The sequence below is a fragment of the Microcaecilia unicolor genome, chromosome 11 (genome assembly GCF_901765095.1).
Source record: "Microcaecilia unicolor chromosome 11, aMicUni1.1, whole genome shotgun sequence".
NCBI classification, from domain to species: domain Eukaryota; kingdom Metazoa; phylum Chordata; class Amphibia; order Gymnophiona; family Siphonopidae; genus Microcaecilia; species Microcaecilia unicolor.
In genome coordinates this window covers 111004072-111031417 of record NC_044041.1, presented here as the reverse complement: position 1 = coordinate 111031417, position 27346 = coordinate 111004072, and the positions used below count along the sequence as shown (strand labels likewise).

The following is a 27346-nucleotide window of genomic DNA, read 5'->3' as shown; positions in this document are numbered from 1 at the left end:
CCCAGCCCAGAATACTCGCTTTTTCATTCTCAAACTCCTTATGCCTGTATCAAACTTATCTTTCAAGTCGCCCATGATGACTAGTCTCGCAGTTATACCTCTGACACAACAATAACGTCTCAATCTAACCTCCTTGTCATTCCTTCGGCCGCGTCCCACCCCCTCTGATGCCACTTCCTCCTGTTTCCGGCGGGGCGGGACGCGGTTGAGGGAAAGACGTTGCGTCAGAGGTGGCGGGACGCCGGAGAAGGAACATTGCGGGGTTGGTTACGGGTGACTTCAAACACGAATTGGAAGGTGAGATGGGGGATCGGGAAGTTTCAGAATGAGCGACAGGTGCCGAACCGCAGTTGGGAGGAGAGGGGAAACCATGCTGGACAGGGCACCGAAAAAGAGATGGTAGATCTCGGAGGAGGGGTTCTGGGCTCTCGGTCCTGTAAAGAGGAGTGCTCGATGCGTGTGATTTGTGTCTCTGGGCAGTGGCAGGCTAAGCGATTTGCCCGCGATCACAAGAAGAAGCATCAGTGGCAGCTGAAGTTTGGCTTGCTAGTCCACTGCCTTAACCATTAGGCTATTCCTCCACTCCATACGTCCCCAACTGATCCCATCTCATTCCATGTCATCTTCTTGTTCTATTCCAGGTCCTCACTCCATGCTTCCCATATACACTCTAATCTGTACCAAGATCCCCTTCCTATGCATCTCTATTAATGTATTCTACCATTCTTCATCTACCCCCCCCCTCCCATCCCATCCCATTTTTTTCTCCTCCATACACAGCTAGATATGCCTCTTAGCACTGCTGTCTCGTTATATTTGTGTTTTGCTTCATATTTTACTCACAGGCTGCGGAAGTAGATATGGCAGAGTGCACGGCACTGGAGAGTCTCATTGAAATGGGCTTCCCCCAGAATCGAGTGTAAGTCCCTCTCTCCTGCATGGTAGATTCTAGTTCATGATGGTTGGTTTTTTTTTTTTTTTTACTTTACTATAGCAACCCTTGCTGTCTCGCTGAGCTGGAATTCGCTGTATTCTGAACGACTACTCATCCTCTGCGCTTTCCCAGTGGGGAATAGGGAGACAAGGGTATCTCTCTTTCTGTTCCATCTCTGCACTGGACTTTTCATCTTTCAAATATATGCTATCTTTCAGACCCAAAGGGACACTTAAAGCAACTTACAAAAAAATTACAAATACACATAAAACACAGTAAAGCCATATCATATAGAATACATCTAAGGAGGAATATGCATCCTAACTTCCCTTTCCCTGCAAGGGAGAAAGAAAGACAGCTTCTGCTTGCCAGTGTGTCTCTCTTCATCCTCATGCCAGTGTCTCCAAATGGGTTCATTTTGCATATAGTACAAATACAAAACGGTGCAGAAAGGGAAAATATCAGAGTATGATCTTATTCTCTCAAATTTACTTCTAATACTTGCTGTAGAACTTGCATCATGACAGCGATATTCCATCTGGAGTTTGTAAGACATTACTTGTATAGGTAACCTATGAAGGTGTGCCTGTGCCTGAAAATTCCTTTTGATCAATCCTGTGACACCCAGTACAATGGGAAATATTTCTGTATCTGATGACATTGCTTAATACTTGAGGATTTTCTCTCTCCAAATGATTTACAGAATAATCACTTGGCATCTCAATTATCAATGTGAAATTTGATCCCAGAGGGAGAAAGAGATCAAATATACAATCTCACACTAAACTCTTTCTACAACAGGAGCTGACTGTACTTAATTCTATCAAAAATATTTGATAGAGTACAAAAATAAACTAAGGGGGGAAAGCCTCAGAACCCTTCATCCACTTCCAAGCTTTGGAAGAAACAGTGGTAGGAATATAATGGGTAAGATCACTTCACAAGCATAAAAAAACCCTTCAGATAATTTTTGTTAAAGCTGTTATTGAACCAGGCTTTGTGGATCCAAAACAAAATTGTGACGTAAACATAAGAGATCAAACTTAAAGCTGTTTTCATTCTCAACACACACCAACTGTGGCCAAGTTTCACCAAAAGCATTGTCAAGGTGTACAACATGTGTCCGCTTTCAACAGCAGTTGCCTTCTATAAATGTCACTGTTATCAATGCCATTTTCATGTTTTTTTTTCTCTTTACCACTATATTCAGTTTTCTCCTCATTTTGCTGCTGCTCTAGCGGTGGTGCTTTGGTCTCATGTCTTTTATTTCTGTCTATAGGGAGAAAGCTTTAGCCCTCACAGGACACCAAGGCATTGAGCGAGCCATGGACTGGTGAGCAGAAACATTTCATATCTTGGCCCTGTGTAAAAAAAAAAACAATGATCATGCAGGTGCCTCCTATGTGTGTTATGGTTCTTTTGCTCCCCCAGTTAATGCTTATGGGTTTTACTGTCTATGTTTGTGAGAGTGATGTTATAAGGTTGTGGGTGAGTGCTTGTCTCCGCTGACTGCATTTGTGTGGTGTTATGGAGCAATCTGCTTCTTTGCATGTGTTTGCTTAGGGGCCCTTTCACTAAGCTGTGGTAGGCTGTACACGCTTGCAGTGCGTGCCAAAACGAGACTACTACCAGGCCAGGACAACCCCCCCCCCCCCCCCCCGTGGTAATTTTGGATTTGGCGTGCACCCGTAACGCTTGGGTGATTTAAAAAAAAAATTTATATCCTCCCACACGCACCGTTTCTGGTGGTAATTGGCAGTTGGAGCACGCCGACCAGTCACCATATATATGTAGCATGTGAGCCCTTACCACTAGATCAATGGGTGGCATTAAGGGCTCAGGCCAGTTTTGGACGCGTGCCGGTTTCAGTTTTACTGCATGCCCTTTTCCCGCCCTATTAAAAAAAAAAAAATCCCGTTTTTGCAGATGCGGTAAAAACTGGCCTAGTGCACTCCCAAAACACGTGCCTACACTGCCGCAGGCCACTTTTTACCACAGCTTAGTAAAAGGACCCCCTAGTTTAAGGTCAACGTTCAAAAAATTTGTCTAGATAACCTTGGGAGTTAATGGACAAATCTTATGTATTCAGAATTGGATTTCGAATTGAATAACTTGCCTTTCCAAATTTGAGCTCAAGGCGAGTTACAATTCAGGTACTGTTGTTATTTCCCTGCCCAAGGTAGCTTAGAATCCGAGTTGTTCTGAGGTGACATGACGACGAAAATGACAGAGCATCAGTGGGAGAAGTAGGATTTGAACCATGATTTCCTAGCCATTATCCTCTTGCTGTAACCACTAGGCCCTGGTAGCGCTTTAAAAATGTTAAATAGTAGTAGTAGTAGGCAAGTCCTCCTTCTTCTTGCGTTTGTAAAATTCCCTCCCTTCAGAACATATGAATTTAGTTGGCTGGATATAATTTATCCAGTTAATGCAGTTAAAACATCTCTTGATACTCAGCACCCCAGTTAAGTCAGGCCACACACATAGTGCTTGTATTCGGAGACCTGATTTAACCAGATAAGTCCATTAAATCAGGTATCAGGCTGCTAAATATGGATTTTGGGGTTGGATTTAGCTCATGTCTTGGTAGTTCAAGCTGAGTTGCATTCAGGCACAGTAGGGGTATTTTCCTGTCCCCTGAGCTGTGAGGGTTAAGTGACATGTCCAAGATCACAGGAGGCAGCAGTGGGGCTTGACTTTGAACGTGGCTTCGCTGGTTCTCGGCCTTCTGTTCTAACCATTAGGCTGCTCCTCAGATGTTTATTCTTAAGTCAGGGTATATTATTGCTAGTGTTTTTCTTATTACTGTCATTGTGCCAAAAAGAGGAAGTTCTTCTGGAGTTAATACAGTGTTATCATGTATAGGCAACTTGGAAGTTCTTTTTAATCAGATCGGTGGATCCCAAAACAGTTGGAACAATTTCTGCCATGTTTTTTTTTTTTTTTCTGATTGCGTCTGCAGCTTAAGGATTTGTCTTTTTCTCTTTTGTTCTCACCTTGGCTATATAGAATACTGGCTTGGTATTGACACTGTCACTGAAGCCTTGATGCTCAGAAGCAAATGCAGGCGCTAGAGGCCATTAGCGCTAGACTAGCGCCCGCATTAGTGAGTGCAGAACGCTCAGAGGCTGTAGTTTGGGAAATTAGTGTGCAAATGATTAGTGCATATAGGGGTATGTTTACTAAGGTGCGTTAGCGTTTTTAACACGCCTGTAAATTTAAGGCGCGTTAAACGCTAATGCGCCTATACATTTCTATGGGCGCGTTAGTGTTTAACGCATGTAAACCATTTACGCATGTGTAATCCTGTCCCTTGCCCCTGGGGAGGGGAAAACACTTCAGCCCTAGAGGCTGGAATAAGAGAGACAGTCAGACTTAGATATAGGCACAACCAATAAAAAATCTTCATTGGTATCTCACTAAGCCAATACAAAATAATTGTTCTCTCTGCAGCAGTTTGTCACACAGAAAAAGCCAGACGCAAAGACTGAATAACAAAGTCTGCTCAGCAAAACTTTCCTAGCCATCGCATATATACTGTTGTAAGTTTCATTTCTCCTAAATCATGTGATTTCTCCTAAACTAACTTGTGATCATATATGGATCTTCCTGTTTCCTTCCATCACACAATATAGTAATATACAAAAATGGCAATTTCTTATATTCTGCCATCCTCTCCTACTTTGTTCACATGCACACTTTGTGGCAATTGGCTAATTCCTTATCAGTAAAGCGTGATCACAGCGTGCAAAACCATGTAGCAAATTAGTATGAAACACCTGATGTCCTTCCTCTCTGAACACATATTTCTGTTGGAACATCATGAACTTTGCAGGGTCTTCAGTCCAGGGGCGTATCTGAACTGCGGCGGTAGGGGGGGCCAGGGCCAGAGAGGGGGGGCACATTATAGCCCCCCCCCCCCGCCGCCGCCGCCGCCGCCATTGCCGATCCCCCTCCCCCCAGCCGCTGCCATTGCTAACCCTCCCCCTCCGTTGCTCGCCTACCTTCGCTGGCGGGGGACCCCAACCCCCGCCAGCCGAGGTCCGCGTCCTCCTGCCGCTGCCGGCTGCCTTTGGTCCTTTCATTCTTCCATTGAAGCTGGCGCCGACGAAAAAGTTTCTTTTGAATCTGACGTCGCTGCACGTTGCACGTTGTACGTGCAGGACGTCAGACTCAGAAACAATTTCTGAGTCTGACGTCCTGCACGTACAACGTGCAGCGACGTCAGACTCAAAAGAAACTTTCGTCGGCGCCACTGCTTCAATGGAAGAATTAAAGGACCAAAGGCTGCCGGCAGCGGCAGGAGGACGCGGACCTCGGCTGGCGGGGGTTGGGGTCCCCCGCCAGCGAAGGTAGGCGAGCAACGGAGGGGGAGGGTTGGCAGCGGTAGGGGGGTCCAGGGCGAAATCTGCGGGGGCCCAGGCCCCTGAGGCCCCACGCAGATACGCCCCTGCTTCAGTCTCTCATCACCATCAAAGTTACATCCAAGTGTATCTGCCATATATGGGCAGCATAGCCTCAGTTCCTCCTTGTCATGTGATAAAGCACTCTTGCTTACATGCAGCTGCAGGGAGAAACTAAAATTATGCTGATGACAGCAAACTAGGAAATCTGAGGGCTAGCCGGGCCATCTTACAGGCCTAGGATAGGGGTGTACAGCGCTGCGTATGCCTTATAGAGCTATAGAAATGATAAATAGTAGTAGAATATAGATGCACGTTAGGAATGCTAACGCGCCCATAGCGCCGCTTAGTAAACCTAGCCCATAGCATGTTAATGTAGTCAAACGAATGTTAATGAGGTCATTTCCTGTTCCTTCCCAAAGCTCAGAGAACAGCGCCCAAAACAAAACCCTTACCACTGAAAAAAATAACACCATCTCAAAGCAGGCATTAGGATGTTTGAGAAATCCTCTCTTCATGATCCTCTCTTAAAAATCTGCTGTTTTTTCATTAATTTTGAAGCAGAAGGAAGCCCATGCAAGCCCCTAAGCACCAGTAGTGGGAAACAAATGTGCATGAGTCCGAGCAAACCCGAAAGTGAAAGCACACATTGGCACCTGTTTCCTGCATTTAAATATAAGCCTTTCAAGTAAAAAAAAAAAAAATAGAAAAGAAAACCCCAAAACAATGAAAAGCTTATAAAACAGATGCCAGTGTGTGCTTTATGTTCGGGTTTGCCTGTTGCATGTGAACAGAAGCTGGACTTACCGTAAAACTCTTCTGCGCATGTAGCAACCTCGTCCCCTCCTCCTTGCTCTCACTTTAACGGTGAGCATTGGCGAGCTGTTTCAGCACTTTTGGCTTACCACAGGAGGTCTGAGCATTGAGGCCTGTGTTTTTCTCCTTTACCATAGTGTTTGGTTTTCTAGCATTAAGCTTTTTATTGGTGAGAATGGAAATAACCCAGGTGATCATAATGACCTCATTTTCTGCAGTTCTGCTGGAGTTATGATCTCATTGTTATTCTGGCACAATAGTATTCTAGTGCTTGTACAGCAGATGGGCTGTGTTTCCTTATTTTGCCTTTCTGTGTAAATACCTTCTGACAACATCTTCCGGCAGTCGAGATGTATAGCCATGCATGTTGTTATATGATTTTGTGTGTGTGAGTGATATAGGGCTCTGGATATAGGTGTGTTGGTAGTTGCAGAACTTTGATTGAGAGTTAAAGGGCTATGTGTGCATGTCATTTGGGGAGGGTTCGTAAAAATGTGTATTCTGAGATTTTCCTCTTTCCAGGCTGATGGAACATGAAAATGATGCTGACATAGATGAGCCCTTTGTTCCACCACAGGGGAATATCCTGGGAATGGAAGAGCCATCAGAGGGTGGGACTCCAGAGTCCATGCACTCAGTCACAGGTGAGAGAAGCTTCCAGCACAGCTAGAGATTGGTTCTAGTGCCCTACCCTAAACTGTTGAGGGCCGTTGAGAAATGATGTCAGTTTAGTTGTGGGGAATACATGCAGCGGATAGTGGGTGGGGCTGAAACTGGAGCAAATGCTGCAGAGCAGAAAACACAGTTACATAGTAACATAGTAGATGACGGCAGAAAAAGACCTGCATGGTCCATCCAGTCTGCCCAAGAAATGTGCCACTTTTTTGTGTATACCTTACCTTGATTTGTACCTGTCTTTTTCAGGGCACAGACCGTACAAGTCTGCCCAGCACTATCCCCGCCTCCCACCATCGGCTCTGGCACAGACCTTATAAGTCTGCCCAGCACTATCCCCGCCTCCCACCACCGGCTCTGCCACCCAATCTCGGCTAAGCTCCTTAGGATCCATTCCTTCTGAACAGGATTCCTTTATGTTTATCCCACGCATGTTTGAATTCTGTTACCGTTTTCATCTCCACCACCTCCCGCGGGAGGGCATTCCAAGCATCCACCACTCTCTCCGTGAAAAAATACTTCCTGACATTTTTCTTGAGTCTGTCCCCTTCAATCTCATTTCATGTCCTTTTGTTCTACCGCCTTCGTATCTCCGGAAAAGGTTAGTTTGCGGATTAATACCTGTCAAATATTTGAACGTCTGTATCATATCAGCTTATAAAACAGTAAATTGAACCTAATAATAGAACTACCATAAAACAGTATCAAAAATATACACATTTAAAAGCACTGGAATTAAAATACCAGACACATAATACAATCTTAGTATAATATAAGCAGTAATTGACCATGATGGTATGTACAACTAGCTTTGGTCCTTTCTCCAGATCCTCCCTCAAGTTTCTTGAACTCTACCTGGTGGCGAGGGGCAGGAGTTCCCAGATACGGTGATCAGATGGCACCTTCAAAATCTGAACAACAATTGACCAGCGAGTTTGTTTCAGATTGTTATGCTTTGTCTTTAGTGCACTGCATCTCGAGAGTCCTATGTATTTACGAGATCTCTGAGGAACACATGAACCGTCTAGATACCTCTGATCTTTCTAGCAAGGTTTTATCTCATTGTATCGAGTGGACTTAAATTGCAGTCTACTTCCAAGTGATCATTCTGGGTATTAGGTCCTGTTGTGGAATTATCTCACATTGGAATTATTGCAGATGCAATGCTTTGAGACGTGTAAAAAGCATTTGAAAAATGTGGGTTCTTAAATGAATGTTTGACTATGGAAGATTCCTGTCATATTTGGGGTTTTTTGCACTATGGTGTAGGGACACAGTGTGATTAGGGAGTGGAAACTTTTTTTTTTTTATTGTGTTGATTATTGCCTTGAGTGAGGTTGGTGAAGCATGTCATCTGTTGATTTACAGTAAAGGGGGCCTTTTACCAAGCGGTGGTAAAAAGTGACCGGTAATAGTGTTGGCGTGTGGAATTGCTGCGTGCTGAATCCACTTTTTACTGCAGTGGGAAAAAGGCATTTTTTTTGTATTGGAGTCATTAATGGCTTTGTGCTAATATAAAAATTAGCGTGTAGCCATTTACTTCCTGAGCCCTTACTGCCACTTATTTAGGAGGTAGTAAGGGCTAATGCGCTAACCCAGCGGTAATCAGACAGCGCTTGGCAATGTGTCCGCACTGCCCAATTTACTACTGTGAATGTCTACTCCTGGCCCCCCCCCCCCCCCCCCCCCCCCCCCCCCCCCCCCCCCATGCTAGAAAATAAAAATTATTTTCTAGTGCAGGAAGCGGCACATGGCAAACTCAGAACTACTGCTGGGGACTTGGGTGTGCTGGCAGTAGTGCTGTTTTGCCACATGCTACCTGTGCAGTAGCCCTTCCACCGCTTGGTAAAAGGACCCCAAAGTAAAGTAACAGTCTTTTGCCTGTGTGAAAGTCTCTGGAAATAGCTAGCTGCTTTTTATTAATTGTGATCTGTGCTGAGCCTTTTTGGTTTGCAGCGGAATACATATAATTTTTTTTCTACGTTGTATATAAGGGCCTGCTCCTTACTTTTGTCCATGCAGACAATTTAATTTTTAGCACACCTTCCTCTGACAAAGGCATCGTGGAACACAACAATCATAGTAAAATATGTGTGCAATAAAAGGGAAAACACAATCGGTATAAATCTGGAAATCATATTTTATTGAAACAATTTTTAAAACCCCACCAAAAACAGTGTGAGCAAAGCTTAGGTCCTCAGTTCTGGATACTGCCTCCCATCTTTACGGGAAATAGGATTGCTGTAGAGGGTGCCTTCTTAGACTCATGCCTGTTCCTGAAGTTCTCTCTTCCAGGCCCTACCTAGCACCCATCAAAAGAATCAGAGCTGCTCTCAGCCACTTGGCTCCAACCCCACCTGTGTGTTAGGGTTGTAGCCAAGGGTTTTTTCTCGAAACTTGAGCTGCTTATAGCTGTCCATAGGTACTCACTTGTTGGAGAGGTAGAACAATGATGTTTTTCTCTCTTTCTCTCTGCAGAGCCTGTGTCTGAAGGATCCACAGAGGGTGACAGGAAGCAACCCCTGACAGAAGCAGAAAGGGAAGAACAAACAAAAAGGTAACAGATGGATGTGAAGGCTTTACACACATAAAAATATGCTGCTAAAGATCCAGGCTCTTCCATGTCCACAGCCTGGTGTGGAAAATTCTTCAAATTCAAGAATGACCACTGAGCCTAGAGCAAATTCGGTAACAAGACCATTGTCTTTAAGAATTTCTATTTTTTAAACTTTATTTTTAATTTTAGCTATTGCAAAGATATATAAACTGCAATTCTTTAGACCACTCCAGAACTTGTGGTTCATGTCCTTCAATAAGCGGAGAGAGACTGAGAAGTAAAATAGTTCTATGCGATTTGCCTCTTAAGGGCAGCATGCAGCCTTATAATCAGTATTCTATTTCTCTCTCCTACGGATGGGGATAGGTAGATGCTTTCCTGCCCGCTGATCCTCTTGCCAACACCGCTTGTTTAAAATGGCTGCCGAGACTTCAAGCAGTGGCCTTGCTTCCTGTATTTTACATTTATTTCAGTAGAGGAGTTTTTTGTTATTTGACTGTTAATTAAAAAAAAACAAACAAACAGTTCCTCTTTAGAGAAATGCTCAGAGGAATCTGAGTCCTTTTCCTCCATAATACAGGGCGCACTGCTTTGGAGACAACATATCAGTCTCTGTCGTTCAGGTTGGCAGGGATAATGCTTCAGTGGAAGGACCTCCTTATAGTGCTCTTGTAAGGGAGCTAGGGCAGACAGCGTCCTGTTTCAAGTTTTTTTTTTCTTTGTCAGGAATGATGGTCTCTGCCTTTTAACAGTATTCTGTTAGCAGTGTCCTTTGCTGTGCAAAATTTGTTTTGGTGCCAAAAGTGACTTTCTTTCAAACAGCTTTGGAGACCCCGGTGGATTGCTAAAAGCGGTGCACGTAGGGCCGCTCTTTCTCTGAGGCTAGATACAGTTTCTGCAGCTATAAGGAGCAGTATTTTTGAGTGGTGTGCAGAATCTTGTGGAGCAGACACAACACCGCTTCTGTTGTGAGTGGTGCTGCATTAGTTCAGGATAAGGCGCTGGATACCATGTTGGACCAGCAAACTGCCTGGACTCAGGAGACAACCTTACAGGAAGGAAGGAAGGATATGGTACCTTAGGTGGTGGTGTGTGGTTCCCCCCACCCCCCCCCCCCCCCCCCCACACACCAGATAAGTTGTTTTTCAGTGCTGTATTATACACATATTCACCCCCCCCCCCCTTCTGGAGAGGTGGGAACGGTGGCCATTTTAAGCTTCCTGATTTCTTGTTTCTACTCAGCTGTGTTTCCTTAACGTGGCCTTGTTACAGCCTGGCACAGAATGAGGCAGTCTGGGCAGAAAACCTGGAAACCCCTTTTTGAATAGGGGAGAGCCCCTGGATGAGATTACTTGAGCTTCCACATTTCAAGGGGAAGCTTCTTGGTAGAGGCTGTATTGCCTCAGCAGGTAGTCTGGGATTCCCAGTCAGTGTGTTCACGATCCCTCTTTGTTTTAGGGAGTCCTTATGTCTAAGATTCCAAACTCTTTTTGCTTGGACATTGTACTCCAGAGTGAATGCCCGGGCAAGGAGACTGTTTGGTGGCCTAATGGTTAGAGTTGAGAGCAGTATCTCCCCTAGATATTTTGTAAGCCACATTGAGCCTGCTAATGGGTGGGAAAATGTGGGATACAAATGTTACAAATAAATAAATATATGCAGAACAACAGCAACGTGGTTTTCCCTTCATACTTTACAAGACATTATCACATTTTTAACACGCACTAACAGTAGAGACTCCCATAGGAATATATGGATGTCTCTAGCATTAGCACGCATGCTAAAAACGCTAGTGCACCTTAGTAAACAAGGCCCTTAGATGTAGGAGCTTGAGTGGAGGTGGTTTTGGGAATTAAAGTAATTTGAGCAGGTATCTCCAGATCCTACTCATCTTGAGGACTACTTTGCTATATCCCCCAGATTCTCAACTGGTCTGGTGTGGATGTCAAGGAAGGACAAATTAAGTCATAAGAACATAAGCTTTGCCATACTGGGACAGACCATTAAGCTCAGTATCTTGTTTCCAGCAGTGACCAGTTCAGGTCACAAGTATTTGGCAGTATACCAAAAGAGTAAAACAGATTTTTGACTTATCCTAGAAATAAAGTAGTAGATTTTCCCAAATTCATCTTAATAATGGCTTTTAGACTTTTCTTTTAGGAAATATCCAAACGTTTATTAAATCCAGCTAAACTAACTGCGTTTACCACATTCACTGGCAACAAATGCCAGATTTTAAATACATGTCAGGTGAAGAAAACATGTTCTCTGATTTGTTCTAAATTTACTACTTAGTAGCTTTATTGCGTGCCACGTAGTCATTGAATTGTTGAAAAGAGTAAACAAGTGATTCACATCTACCGTTTCCACTCCACTCAGTATTTTATAGACTTTTATCATAGCTCCCCTCAGCCATCTCTTCTCCAAGATGAAGAGCCCTAGCCTCTTTCCTCACAGGGAAGTTGTACCATCCCCTTTATCTTTTGGTTGGCCTTCTCTGTACCTTTTCTAATTCCGCTGTATCTTTTTTGAGATACGGTGACCAAAATTGCACACAATTCGAGGTGAGGTCATACCATGGAATGATACAAAGGCATTATTCTCATTTTTGTTTTCCATTCCTTTCCTAATAATTCCTAACATTCTATTTTGCTTTCTTAGCTGCTACTGCACATTGAGCAGAGGATTTCAACATATCATCAGCGATGACACCTAGATTCTTTCCTGGACAGTGACTCCTAATGTGGAACCTTGCATCACGTAGCTATAGTTTGGGTTCCTCTTCCCTACGTGCATCACTTTATCCTTGTTCACATTAAATAGCATCTGCCATTTAGATGCAAGAGGACCTTACAAGATTGGGAGACTGGACAATTTGTCACAATCTTGTTGCTATTTAACAACGTTTAATAACTTTGTGTTATCAGCAAATTTAATTACCTCACTAGTTATTCCCATCTCTAGATCATTTATAAATATGTTAAAAAGTCTTACCTGGTAATCTTTCCTTTCGGTACTTGTCAGTCTTTTGTAGCCATGACCTTATGACTGTGGCCAAATAAAACTGTGTGACACCCCCCCCACCCCCCAGAGATTGCGAATAATGACAAACCTATGGAGAGCTCAGTCAGGTTATGACTCCATTTGCGGTCCAACCCACAGTTTGTGAAGCTCGCTTTAATCCAACCAGACTGATCCAGAGGCCCTCCTTTAGATAGCCTCCATTTTAGAAGCGTTTCCATTAGTTTACTCACCACTGAGGTCAGACTGAGAGGTCTGTAATTCCTAACCACCTCCTTATTTCTGCTCTTGTGTAGAGGGACCACTTCAGGCTCTAAAGAAGCATTGAAGAGGTCCAACAACGGAACTGCCAGAACGTCTCCATGTATCTTGAGTACCCTCTGGTGTATCCCATCAGGTTCCATTGCTTTGTTTATTTTTAATTTTGCTAGCTCTTCACGAACACAGTCTTCTGAGAATCGATCCTGGTCTACCATACATAAGTACCAAATCATCACGGTCTTACTTGAATCTTCATTACTCAAATTGCAAAGGACTAAAATACAAGACAACCCATGCGTCCAACTTCTCTTACATAAGCACGCGCCTGTGGAACGCACTGCCACAAGTGGTGAAAACAACCTGCGATCACCTAAAATTCAGGAAATTATTAAAGACTCACCTATTCGGAAAGGCATACCCGACTGACCCAACTTAAATGCCTCAATCATGCAACACTTCAAAGATCGTATTAGACATTAACAAACCCTTTACCTTAAACCCAACTTGACTGATTCTTAGCTTCCCTATCCCACTGCAACATTTATTGTACTTATCCCCTACCGGACTTGGTGAATGCCTTTACGGAATTATGTAAGCCACATTGAGCCTGCAAATATGTGGGAAAATGTGGAATACAAATGTAACAAATAAATACATACATCCTCATTAGCATTTGTTTTCTGCGGTCCCCAGCCTTTCATCCCTGAGCACAGAAGAGAAATAACCGTTAAGCAGTTCAGCTTTATCCTTACCAGCTTCTACATATTCCTCACCCTTGAGCCTCACAATGCTCTTATGGCACTTCCTCCTATCGCTTACATATCTAAAAAATGTTTTGCCCCCCAATTTACATCGGCTACATCTTTGCTTTCGTAATAGCTTTTCCAGCTACTCTTAGCTGTTCCAGGTATTTTTGCCTATCGCCCTCTTTCTGAGCCATCTTGTAATTTATGACCCTTTTTTCCCTTACCTTTTCAGCTACTACGTTTGAGAAACAGAGCAGCCTTCTTTTCCACTTACTTTTTATGTACTTTTCTAACATAAAGGTTTGTTGCCTTTAAAATAGCTCCTTTCAGTTTTGCCCACTGATGTTCTACTCTTCAGCTGTTCCCATCCAACTAACTGTTCCATGAGATATTCCCCCATCTTGGCAAAGTTCTTTTGACGTCTAGGACCTTCAAACTTGAATAAGCCATCTTCTCCTGTGCAGTAATATTGAACCACACCATTTGATCTCTAGATGCCAAATGATTCCCCGCCATAACATCAGAAACACTCTCCCCGTTTGTAAGCACCAGGTCTAGAATAGTTCCATCCCATGTGAGTTTCGTTACCAACTGCTGGAACAATTCTTTCTGTAGAGAATCCAAGATCCCCTTGCTTCTAGAGAACCCCACAGCAGGGACACCCCAATCGACATCTGGCATATTAAAACCACTTATCAGTAGTATTTCCCCTTTCCTATCTATCTTGTGTCTTCAATTAAATCTCTGTCCATTTCTTCTGACTGTGAAGAGTTATACCAGTGTAAATAAATTTTCCATTCCCCCTTTTTAGTTTAACCCACCATGCTTCTTCCTTACCCCATATGTCCTTTTAATATTATTATTAACATATAATGCCACTCCTCCATTCTTTTTTCTTACACTTTCCTTCCTGAATAGATTTATAGCCAGGTATAACTATCTCCCATTCATGGATCTCTGTGAACCACGTCTCCGTGACCGCCACTAAATCCACGTCTGCTTCTATCATTGCAGCTTCTAGATCTAGAAAGTTGTTTCCCATACATTAGTATACAGAGCTCTCCAGCTATTACTCTCCCCCCCCCCTTTCTATATAGGTATTTGATGTCTTACATTCCTGAGGGTTATTAATTACTTTGGTGCTTTTGCTGGGGAATATGTTGTTACTAGAGGGTGTAGACAAGTTTTCCAAAGGAAAGGTCAATTTAATGGGGTGCTTATCCAATTTTCTGTGGCCATGACCCCATTTTTGTTGCTAAAGATAACATGTAACCCCTCCCCCCAAGAGGCGCAGACTGATGACGTATCTATGGACAGCCTGCTTGCAACCCCTATTTGGGGAAGGCCTGATTTAATGATTATTAGCCAGGTAGACATGGAATGTGCTGTCCTAATAGGATTTGCTAGACACTTTGAAGTGACCCAAACTGGCTATTGTTGGAAATAGAGTGCTGGACCCAACATGACATGTCTTCTGTTATCATGTTTGTATTAGCTTTTGTTACCAAAGATTGGCTTCATGCTTATTCTTTGGGGGGGGGGGGTGTTTGTGAAGAGATGGGTCCTTATGCTCTAAGGGGGTGATTTTTATAAGGCCGTTTTCATGCGAATGGGGCTTCTTATAAAATTCCGACCGTTATAAACGTTATGAACTGTCACACAATGGTGTGTACTTGCTAGTAGGCATAGCCCAGGGTGTGGCTTGGGCAGAGTGTGGGCAAAATCTGCAATTACATGCAATAATTACAGAATACCTTAATTTAGGCACATATTTGCAAACATTTACACGGCATATGTATCCACACCTGCATTCAAGGTGTGCATTCTGCCTGTTATGTTAGTATTTCACATAAACACACAGGTGCCTGTATAAGTACCTACTTTCTCTCTTAAACCAGGCATCCTGTTAGAAAAATTATCTGCCACAATTCCTCTTAATGTTTTATGTGCTGCTTTCAATCAAATTCTTCTGATAAGCAGACATGGAAACAACACATAAATAAGTATACATTTGAATTAGCTGCAGCAAGAAGACATTGCTATGCAGACCTGATAGGTTCTGTCACCACAGGTGTTTAAATTGGTGAGGGAGTTGATAGACCCTTCTGGTTTAGTTAAAAAGAACAGCCTAGTGCTGATACTCTAGCCTCATATTTTCAAGACAAGATAATCTTAATGGGACAGTCTAGTGCAAGAATCTACAACTGATAAAATTGTAGTTCCAATAGCAATTTAACCTTGGATGTTTTCGGAGACAAGCTTTGGGCCTCTTCAACAATGTTGAAGAACTTTTTTTACAAACCTTGCTTGCTTGATTCATGCCCACATTATTTTGCTACAGAATCTTCCTATGGAAGTCATACAGTGGATTACTTTGCTTATGAACATTTTGAAAACTGGCTTTTTCATCCTTCTATTAGTAATATTATCCTGACTCCTATATTGAAATCTGTAGATCTGTACTCATCTCTACCAGCTAGTTATTGGCCAGTTGCAAGTGTTCCTTTATTCACTAAAGTAGTAGAGTTAGTGGTTGCTCGACAACTTTCAAGTTAGATGATTATCAGGTTTTGCTTCCTTCCCATTTGTGTTTCGGGCTCTATATAGTACTAAAACACTGTTACTGACATTAGTGATGAAGGTCAGGACTCTACTGGCAACAGGTATGGAGGTGATCTTGCTCTAGTTCGATCTGTTGGCGGCGTTCAACATGGTTGATCATAAGCTGTTGCTTGATAGACTGCAGAAGTTGGGCATTAGGGGTTTGGTTTGAGACATTTTTGGTTCAGTGTAAATATGCAGTGAAAATGAAGGGACTATCTCTAAAGATTGGACACCTGATTGTGGAGTACCGTAGGGGTCTCCACTTTTGTTGATTCTTTTCAGTGTTTCATGAGTTACCTTGGGTCTTTTATCTCTAGCTTCCTATGAAATCATCTATTCTTATGCAGATGATATCTTTATATTGATACCTGTATTGAGTAACAATCAACATACCTGGAATAAAGTAATATGATGTATTGAAAATCTAAAAGCATAGGTTATTTCTAGGATGTTGAAATTAAATGCAAACAAGACAAAGGTTCTCTGATTACTAATCAAATAGGCAGTCTACCAGATGATATCCATATAGGTCACTATGATAAACTAAAGGTTGAACGATCATCAAGAGTATTAGGTGCGATATTAGATACAAAATTGCTTCTTGAACTACAGATAGATAATTTATGCAAGAGAGTCTTCTGGAAATTAAGACAACTTCAATCTGTGGCATCATATTTTCATGAGTTATTATTTCAGATTTAGTTCCGAGCTTTATACTGGCTCAATTAGACTATTGCTTATCTTGTGTTTAGGAATATTGATTAAGTTAAGGAATCATTTGCAGTTGCTGCAAAATACGGCAGCTCATATGATATTTAAGAAGAGCAAGTTTGAACATTTATCTCCTTTGCTTAGGGAATTACACTGGCTGCCATTGCAAGCAAAGAGCAAAAGAAGCAGCAAGCAAAAACAAGAGTGGAAGTCACCAAAGAACACAAGTTCCTAAGACAACCAATAAAAATGTCCAAGGGTGTTTATTCTTCAAATGTAACAGTTAAAAACATAAACAAAAAAGCAGGATGAGGTTAAAAAGGTTTAATTGGAACAATACCCGACGTGGCCACGTTTCGCCCTCAGGCTGCGTCAGGGGTAAAACTATAAAAACAAGACAAAAGCCATATAAAACCATACATATAAATCATGCAACATTCCAATATCAAACAGTATATAATAATACTAACATATACAAATCACATAAATAGTTATCATATGCTTCAATATGCATCATAAAATAGCCAAAATGAGAAATAAAAACATGGCCACGTCAGGTATTGTTCCAATTAAACCTTTTTAACCTCATCCTGCTTTTTTGTTTGTTTATGCTTTTTTGCAAGCAGGTTGGTGCCTTTTTGTTTTTTGGTTACAGTTAAAAACATATCTTTCAAATCTATACAGGCAATACCTGATACAGGCTGTGTTTCGGCACACAGGCCTTCGTCAGGGGTCCTCATAGAAAAGTAAAAACATAAATAAAGCATAATTTTACAATGCATTCTAATGCAGAGTGTCAGTGCACATAAATGTGTATGACAAAGAAGTTGTGCCAGATGAAAATAGATGAATAGCAAACCAATAAAATTGATTAAAAATGTCTTTGTGAATAAAAAATTAAACAATGAATGTGTCTTGTAGTAGAGAGAATGAATAGTGACTGTGTCTGTGAGAATAAATGAGAGGCCGACGCAGTATAAAAACTAACATAAACAACTACCACCAATTTGCTTTCAATTATGTGAAAAACCCTAGGGGGGGGGGGGGGGAAATTAGGATGTGATAATGAAATGAAGTGATAGGGAAATGCTGCAGAGAATGGGCCATACCTATAAGGCAGCAATAAAAGCCTGCAACTGTGAAATAAAAGCCCGCAACGGTAAGCGCAAATGCTTGTCAACCGTGAAGATACATATAATTAAATGGCAGTACAGCACACTATAAAATACAAAGGATGCGTTCCCAACCAAGTTGTCAGCAATGAATACATGCATGATCTTTAATGAATTAAAGTAGGAGTGAAGACGCAAGAGGGAGGTGTCCCATTAGTTCTAATAAAAAATTGTCAGTTATCATGGATAGTGTGCCAATAGACTAAAAGAGTAACCAATCCGATAAATAAAAGGTCTATATGAATACCTTGTTGCGTACAAATAATGGTAGATTGCGTCAACAATGAAACGTTTCGTGAAATACATGGGATATAATACACACAGCCAAGCTGTTACTATCAGTAGCGGTGACCCAGTATACAGAAAATACAATAGTGTCCATAAGAGTGTTTGTGCAAATAACGAAATGCTGATGAGTAATTCTGGACACAAGAGCAAAGTGTGTATGCAGGATGAAAAACCAACCACAAGTGCAGTGCCAAAATGTTTAAGGAAAAGTGTGTCCCACAACTTTTTGGGAGCCAAGCCATACAGCAGTCTAAAAAATATAGAACAATCTAAGGGCCTCTTTACAAACCCACACTACTGATTCTCTGTGCGACAAATGAGAGGAAGCCCATTCCTCTCATTTGCTGCACGGGAATTGTTAGTGTGGCTTTGTAAAAGAAGCCCTAAAAGAATACTCAAACTTTGCCTTGAGTGTGAAGCTGGGAGACTGGGCGGCTAAATGGCAGATGACGTTTAATGTGAGCAAGTGCAAGCTGATGCGTGTGGGGAAAAAAGAACCTGAATTATAGCTACGTCATGCAAGGTTCCACGTTAGGAGTTATGGACCAAGAAAGGGATCTGGGTGTCGTCGTCGATAATACACTGAAACCTTCTGCTCAGTGTGCTGCTGCGGCTAGGAAAGCGAATAAAATGTTGGGTATTATTAGGAAAGGTATGGAAAACAGGTGTGAGGATGTTATAATGCCGTTGTATCGCTCCATGGTGCGACCGCACCTTGACTATTGTGTTCAATTCTGGTCGCTGCATCTCAAGAAAGATATAGTAGAATTGGAAAAGGTGCAGCGAAGGGCAACTAAAATGATAGCAGGGATGGGACGACTTCCCTATGAAGAAAGACTAAGGAGGCTAGGGCTTTTCAGTTTGGAGAAGAGATGGCTGAGGGGAGACATGATAGAGGTATATAAAATAATGAGTGGAGTGGATGTGAAGCGTCTGTTCATGCTTTCCAAAAATACTAAGACTAGGGGGCATGCGATGAAACTACAGTGTAGTAAATTTAAAACAAATCGAAGAAAATTTTTCTTCACCCAACACATAATTAAACTCTGGAATTCGTTGCCGGAGAACGTGGTGAAGGCGGTTAGTTTGGCAGAGTTTAAAAAGGGGTTAGATGGTTTCCTAAAAGACAAGTCCATAAATCACTACTAAATGGACTTGGGAAAAATCCACAATTCCAGGAATAACATGTATAGAATGTTTGTATGTGTGGGAAACTTGCCAGGTGCCCTTGGCCTGGATTGGCCGCTGTCGTGGACAGGATGCTGGGCTCAATGGACCCTTGGTCTTTTCCCAGTGTGGCATTACTTATGTACTTAAGCTTTGCAGATGTACAGTTGCATAGCTCGGATGCAACAGAAAAAGAAAAGAAAGACCCCTATCTGTGGCGTTTAAGAGTAGGTAATGATGTCACAGATACTGAATATATTTATTAATGAAATGTCATTATGACATTGTGTATTGAAAACCCAAAATGTTAAAGCAATGTGAATACTGAGGGGGTCTTTTACTAAAGCTTGAGTTACCTGCAGCAGGGCCCATAGCAATAAAATGGGCCCTGCTGCAGATAACTCAAGTTAAGGTTTAGTAAAAGACCCCTTGAATGCAAGTTAGCACAAAACTGTGATGTAAAAAAACATAATCAATTATCAGAGAAATACCCGTGTGTACAATAAAGCCTTGAAACCATACCTGTGGAGTGATATCATCAAAGGCATGAAACTAAGTAGTGAGCTGAAACTTGTACGTGAATCTGAGTGATGAAAAATACCAATGAACAAAGAAATAGATTTAGGGAAGAAATTAAAAATTAATAAATGAATCAGCAGCACATACTATAAAATGTTAAAAAAATATATCAGTTATATAAATATCAAGAATATATAATAATTGGCAAAATGGCATAAAGTTAGTCCTTAAAAATCCATAGTAAATGATGGCTGCGCATAGAACACATTAATTAAAACATTACTACCATACAAAGAACATAAAATCCATGTAGTTAAAAGAAAAACAAAAACGCATACCCATAAAAACAATATATATATGCAAAATGTACTCCTTAGTAAAAAAAAAAAAAAAAAAAAAACAAATACATTAAATACTTGTGCATTACAGAGAGAGTATTTAAAAGCTCAACACAAATTTAAGACAAATATAGAGTTGACCTTTGCAAAAGAGATCTTTACAGGTCTCATTTATTCTCACAGACACAGTCACTATTCATTCTGTCTACTACAAGACACATTCAATATTTAATTTTTTATTCACAAAGACATTTTTGTCAATTATATTGGTTTGCTATTCATCTATTTTCATTCTTCTGGCACAAACTTTTTTTGTTGCACACATTTATGTGCACTGATGCTCTGCTCTTGGGCATTTTCATTGGTTGTCTTTAGGATCTTAACATAGTAAATGACGGCAGATCCAGTCTGCCCAACAAGATAAACTCATTTTACATGGTATGTGATACTTTATACGTATACCCGAGTTTGATTGTGTTCTTTGGTGACTTTTGCTCTTGTTTTTGCTTGCCATTGCAAGCACGAATACTTTTTAAAGCATGCTGTTTAATTTACAAGATCTGGCATGGTCTAATACCTTCGCAGGTTTCTCAATTAGTCCTGCGATCATCCAGGATAAACTCTAGTGGATTATTACCTCAGATGGACCTGGTTAGCCCATCATTTACAGGCACTAAATTTAATACATTTTTATGATTTTCATTCTTATCCTTGAGTATGGAATGAATTACTGTTAGATCTCAAATATCTATTTTCTTTTGATTTATTCCAAAGGATTTGAAAACTTTTTTGATAGGTTTAGGAATTAAATTTTATGGTTTTTATTTTGTTCTGTAGTTTTATTGATTTGTACCTTCATAGGGATGAAGTGAGCTATAAATGCCAATTTAGATTAGATTAGATGTTAAAAAGAAAAAGAGTTGGGTTGAGAGATTCTGGGATTGGGGGCAGGTACTTCTTCCTCCCTCTCACAACTCTGCTTTGTCCTCAGGATGATGGAACTGATCGCACAGAAGCAGAAGGAGCGGGAGGAGAGAGAGAAGCGAGAACAAATTGAAAGGGAGAAGGAACGAAGAAAGCAGGGACAGGAACTGTCTGTGATCCGGCAGAAGTTGCAGGAAGATGAAATGAAGAAAATAGCAGAAGAGAGACGGAGAGAAAAGATTGAAGAGAGGCTTGCAAGGTGAAAGCACAGGAACAGAGGGGTTGATTTTTAAAACAATGTAAGCAGCCAGGAGAAGCTCCTGCCTGCTTAAATTGCACTGGCTGGCCCTAGAGCAGATACTCTTGAGGCACTTGACTGGAGAGTGCCACCAAATATTTACCGTGACTGCTGCGGCAGCATCTTGTTGGTGCCAGGGCTGGACGTTATCTGGACACAGCAGATATTCAGTGCTGGTGCCCAGCTAGCTAATTGGGCATGCTGGTCTGCATTTAATGCTATCCTAAGTATGCCTGGTTAGCTATCTAAGTATAGCACTGAATATCAGCCATACTCAAATAACTTCTGGATACCGCCAGTACCCAGATAAGAGTTGACAGTGAATATTTTGGTCTTACTTAGCTAGTGGTGGTGTTTATTCAGACAGTGGCCATCAGAATTTCTTTATTGTCCCCAGAGAATCTAGTTTGTCTCATATAATTGCCACAGAACTGTCAGTCAGTCTCTGGCTTTCCTCTCACTTCTTCACAGCTAGGAATCTTCTATGCTTACTCCAAGACTTCTTGAATTGTGACTTGTTGTGCCACTATATGCATCCACCATCTTTTCTTTGGAGAAACATTTTTTTAGATTTATTCCCAAGTCTAGGTCTGTCTGTGCATATGTAAGGCGAACAGAAAACGTATTTTTCCATGTTTTTGTAAGTGATTCCGTACATGGTGGGAGCCATAAAATCAGTTCTTATCTTTTTTTTGCTTCCTTTTAGGCAGCGAGTGCGGGACAAGATTGAACGAGACAAAGCAGAGAGAGCCCAGAAGGTGAGCTGTAAGGGGGAACAGATGGTTGGGGCAGAAAAGAATGGGAGCAGTGCCTTGCGGTCAGCTCTCTGGTAGCCATGGCGGATCTCTTGAAATCTCTAAATGCATCTGTATTCTAATGAGACCTTTTAAGGGAACAAGAAAGAACACTCAGTGCCATAGCCAGAAGGCAATTTTTGGGTAAGGTGAAATTAGGCCTTACCTGCTAATTTTTTTTTCCTCTAGACCCTCCAGACCGGTCAAGATGCTTGGGTTATGCAGGCCTACCAGCAGAGGGAGACTGAGAATACTAAAACTGTAACAATGTATAAGCCACCTGCCAACCCCCAAGCAGCCAGTAAATCAGTAACAAAGCAGAAAAGAACATTCAAACACATAAAATGAATACATAGAACCCTGTACTCAGAACTCAAAACAGACATGAATGTGCTTCTGTTGACCTAACGCCAAAGCGCTGCGGTCCACCCCTGACAACACAGAGGCTACTACCACTGAACTTCAGAAAACGAGAAGTCCAGAACTAAAGACCTATCAGCCATAGCAACCCTGAGGCACAAAACCAAAACCAGTCTGCAGACCACACTAGACTAAAACATACCGGGTGGGTTCTTAACCGGTCTGGAGGGTCTAGAGGAAAGAAAATTAGCAGGTAAGGCCTAATTTCATCTTCCTCAGCGACCCGCCAGACCGGTCAAGATGCTTGGGAAGTACCAAAGCAGTAAATAGTCTTAAGGGCGGGAACCCGGAAAACCAGAAGTCAGAACTACCACACCAAAACTCGTATCCTCTCAAGCCTGTACATTAATCCTATAATGCTTCACAAAAGAATGCAGAGAGGACCAGACAGCCGCTCTGCAAATATCTTGAGGAGGAATCAAACTAATTTCAGCCCAGGAGGAAGCCCCTCTCCCCCCCCCCCCCCCCCCCCATGTAGAATGTGCCTTAAGTACCGAAGGCACCTCACGCCCCTTGAGCAAGTATACCAAAGAGACTGCCTCTTTCAACCATCTGGATATCGTTGCTTTAGAAGGTGCAGCACCCTTCTTAGGTCCCCCATTCAACACAAACAACCTATCAGAGGCCCGAAACACTTGAGCCCTTGTCAAGTAAGAACGCAAACTCGACAAATATCCAATTTAGCTAAACAGCGTTGAGTCAAATCTCCCGACCTATCACCCAAAACCGGCAAAGAAATGTCCTGATTCACATGAAAAGAGAAAACCGCCTTAGGCAAAAAGGATGGAATGGGCTTTTCTTAGAAAAAGTCAAAAAAGGAGCACGACAAGACAAAGCCTGCAACTCCAAAATCCGCCGAGCCGAAGCAATAGCCACCAAATGCACCGTCTTCAGAGTGAGATCCTTAAAAGTACTCGAAACCAATGGCTCAAAGGGGGAACCCACCAACACCTCCAATGGCTCAAAGGGGGAACCCACCAACACCTCCAACACCAGATTCAAATCCCATGGAGGAACCACCTGACGCTGCGGCGGACGAATGAACTTCACGCCCCGCAAAAAACGAACCACGTCCGGAGAAGAGGCCAAGGATACACCCTGTACCTTCCCTCGGAAACAAGCCAAAGCCGCCACCTGTACCTTCAAAGAGGAAAGAGCGAGACCTCTATCCACACCATCTTGCAAAAATTCTAGCACTTCCGGAACCGAAATGCGCCAAGGAGAATAAGAATGATACCAATTTTCAAAAATTCGCCACATGCGAACATAAGCGACAGAGGTGAACCGTTTATGGGACTGCAACATAGTATCAATTACTCTGGACGAAAACCCTTTCTTCCATAACCTGTTCCTCTCAAGAGCCAAGCCGTATGCGAGAACGGAGATGGATCGGGCATCACTATGGGGCCTTGCACTAACATCGACTCCTCCAGAGACAGCGGACCCCGAATTGCCAGATGCACTAGATCTCCGTACCACGGCCGACGAGGCCAATTCGGAGCTACCAGAATCACCATGCCTAAGTGCCGCTCTATTCTCTGAACTACACAACCTACCAGGGCCCAAGGAGGAAACACATACAACAGCTGTTGAGGAGGCCATGGAAGCACCAGGGCGTTGATCCCCTCGGACCGCGGATCCCAACGACAACTGAAAAACCGGGGCACCTGAGCATTGGCGGACGTCGCCATGAGGTCCGTCACAGGCAGACCCCACTCCTTCACCAGACGATGAAACAGCGGACGATGAAGCAACCACTCTCTGGGGTCCAATGTGTCTGCTCAGAAAATCCACGCTCACGTTGTCCACGCCGGCCACATGACCTGCTGAGAGAGACTGCAGACGAACTTTTGCCCAACGCATTAGCTCAGCTGTCTCCTCGGCAACTGCCCAACTCTTCATGCCCCCTTGACGATTGACATATGCGACGGCCGTGGCATTCTCGGACAGAACCCGGACCGCCTTGCCGCCTAGAAGATACTGAAGAGCCTGGAGAGCCAAACAGATCGCCCGTGTTTCCAGATGATTGATGGACTATCCGGCCTCCTCCAATGACCAACAGCCCTGGACCACCTGTCTGAGGCAATGGGCCCCCCAACCTCCCAGACTGGCATCCGTGGTGAGAACAATCCAGTCTGGAGGATCCAAGGGCATGCCCTTCTCCAGATTCGGTGTGTGAAGCCACCACTGAAGGCTGAGGCGGGGAGCATCTGGCAAAAAGAGTCTCTCCAAGTCCTGAGTCTGAGGAGACCAGCGATCCAGCAGGGACGACGGTAACTGCCACATGTGAGCCCGGGCCTACGGAACTACTTCTATCGATGCTGCCATGAGACCCAATACCTGCAGATAAGAGCGAGCTGAAGGAAGTCTCTTGGAGCAAAGCTGACGAATCAGAGCCTGCATCTTGACAAACCGAGCTGACGGTAGGAACACTCGCCTCTTCAATGTGTCGAAACGAACTCCCAGATACTCCAGGGACTGCGACGGAACTAAGTGACTATTGTCCACGTTCACTACCCAACCAAGCGATGCCAAGAAACTCACCACACTTGCAGTCGCCTCTACACTCTCCTGCCTTGACTTGGCTCGAATCAGCCAATCGTCGAGATATGGATGGACCAAGATTCCTTGCTTCCTCAATGCCGCCGCTACGACCACCATAACCTTGGAAAAGGTACGAGGCGCCGTCACAAGACCGAACGGCAGAGCACAGAATTGAAAATGCTGTCCTAAGACTGCAAAACGAAGAAAATGCTGATACGCCGCCCGGATGGGAATATGTAAATAGGCTTCTGTCAGATCCAACGAAGTGAGAAACTCCCCCGACTGAACCGCTACAATGACCGAACGCAAAGTCTCCATCCGGAAGGAGGGAACCTTCAGCGCCCCATTGACTCCTTTTCAGATCTAAAATAGGCTAGAAGGCACCCTCCTTCTTGGGAACCACAAAATAAATCGAGTAACAACCCGCCCCCCTCTCTGAGGTGGGTACAGGAACCACAGCCCCCAGATCGATCAACCGAAGGAGGGTTTGGCGAATTGCCCTGGCCTTGAGACGAGAGCGACACGGAGATCCCAAAACAAAACTGGGAAGAGGACCATCGAACTCTAGGGCATACCCGTCATGCACCACTTCGAGCACCCACTGATCCGACGTGACTATTGGCCCTACCCGGCCTGTACCGCCTGGCATCTCGCAGACAACCACGGCCCGATAGCCCTCAACCACCTATTCTGGGATGCATCTCTGGCAGGCGCGGAACCTTAGCATCCCCAAGACCGCATACCAACTTATCCAGCTCTTCTCCATAGAACCCTTGAAGGGGAGAGAACACAACTTGGACTTAGAGGCCGCATCTGCGACCCAACCTTGAAGCCAAAGAGCCCAACGAGCTCCCACAACCAATGCCATATTTTTTGCTGACGCTCGCAGCAAATCATAAAGAGCATCCGCTAAGAAAGAAGAGCCCATCTTCAGCTTGGCTAGTTCCTGCACCCAGGAAGATCTATCCACCGCCGGATCATCTGAGAGTTTTTCAGCCCAGCGGAAGCAAGCACAAGCTACTAAACCTCCACACACTGAGGCCTGCAGCGACAAGGTGGACAGGTCAAAACTACGCCTAATAAAGGATTCCAACTTCCTATCTTGAGGATCCCTGAGAGCAGCCCCCCCCCCCCCCCCATCAACAGGAATAGCAGTGGCTTTAGTGACCGCCGTCACCACTGCGTCTATTGTAGGAGACTTTAAGGAGTCCCTATTAGAGAGTTGCACGGGGACAGAAATCCAACCCATCCCCGCCCGTCCCTGCTGGAATCTTACCCATCCCCACTGGAATCTTACCCATCCCCACCCATCCCCGCAAAAATTTAAACCATCCCAACCCGTCCCCACCCGTCCCCGCAAGAATTTAACCCATCCCCACCCATCCCCGTAAGAATTTAACCCATCCCTGTAAGAATTTAATAGTACATAAAAGAAAGTTCCAGTCAGCTCCCTCAGTCTCTTTCTGGATTTGAGCCACAGCACTGTAGGCAAGGAAGGAATGGAAGTTGGAACTTGGAACACTCTGGTGCGCACATGTAAGATTTGTCTCTGATTCACTGGCAGTGTGTGCTGAGAGGCTGCCACATGCACGCGCCAGTAGGTCAGGTGACATCTGATTCTCGTGCCTTTGTCAGAGCTGAGGTCTGTGCACCAGCCTGGGAGCAAAGAGGATTAATAGTAACATAGTAAGTGACAGCAAATAGACCTGAACGGTCCATCCACTCTGCCCAATAGTCACACTCATGATCATTAAATCAACGAGTGTGATATTATATACTTGATTATGGTCTTTCTTTCGTGTTTCTGGAACAAAGACCACAGGAGTCTATCTGGCCCCATCCTTATGTTCCAACTGCTGGAGTTGCCATCGAAGCCCACTCCAGCCTATTCATGTTCTCATTTGTGGGACACAGACTGTAAAAGTCTGTCCAGCACTGTTCTCATGTTCCAGCCACTGAAGTTGCTGTCTAAGCCCTTTCCAGCCCATCCTACACCAGATTGCCATGTATGAGACACAGACCATACAAGTCTGCCAGGTATCAGCTCTAGTTCATCACAGCCAGAGTCGCCATCTAAGTGTCACTTGACATATCCACACACATGCAGCCATTTAAGGTTAGCTTTTATATAACTTCCATTTTCTAATTAGAGAT

The 27346-nt window shown here is 43.4% G+C and overlaps 1 protein-coding gene across 1 annotated transcript in view; it reads left to right on the top strand.

Annotated features, from left to right (window-relative positions):
- Positions 1-184: 184 nt before the first annotated feature.
- Positions 185-27346, top strand: part of UBXN1 (UBX domain protein 1) — a 37739-nt gene continuing 10577 nt past the window's right edge. The window contains exons 1-7 of the mRNA XM_030218756.1: positions 185-297; positions 846-919; positions 2214-2267; positions 6676-6797; positions 9307-9385; positions 21204-21395; positions 22141-22192. Of these exons, the coding sequence (XP_030074616.1) occupies positions 861-919; positions 2214-2267; positions 6676-6797; positions 9307-9385; positions 21204-21395; positions 22141-22192 (558 nt within the window). The 5' untranslated portion in view covers positions 185-297; positions 846-860. The remainder of the gene's footprint in view (positions 298-845; positions 920-2213; positions 2268-6675; positions 6798-9306; positions 9386-21203; positions 21396-22140; positions 22193-27346) is intronic.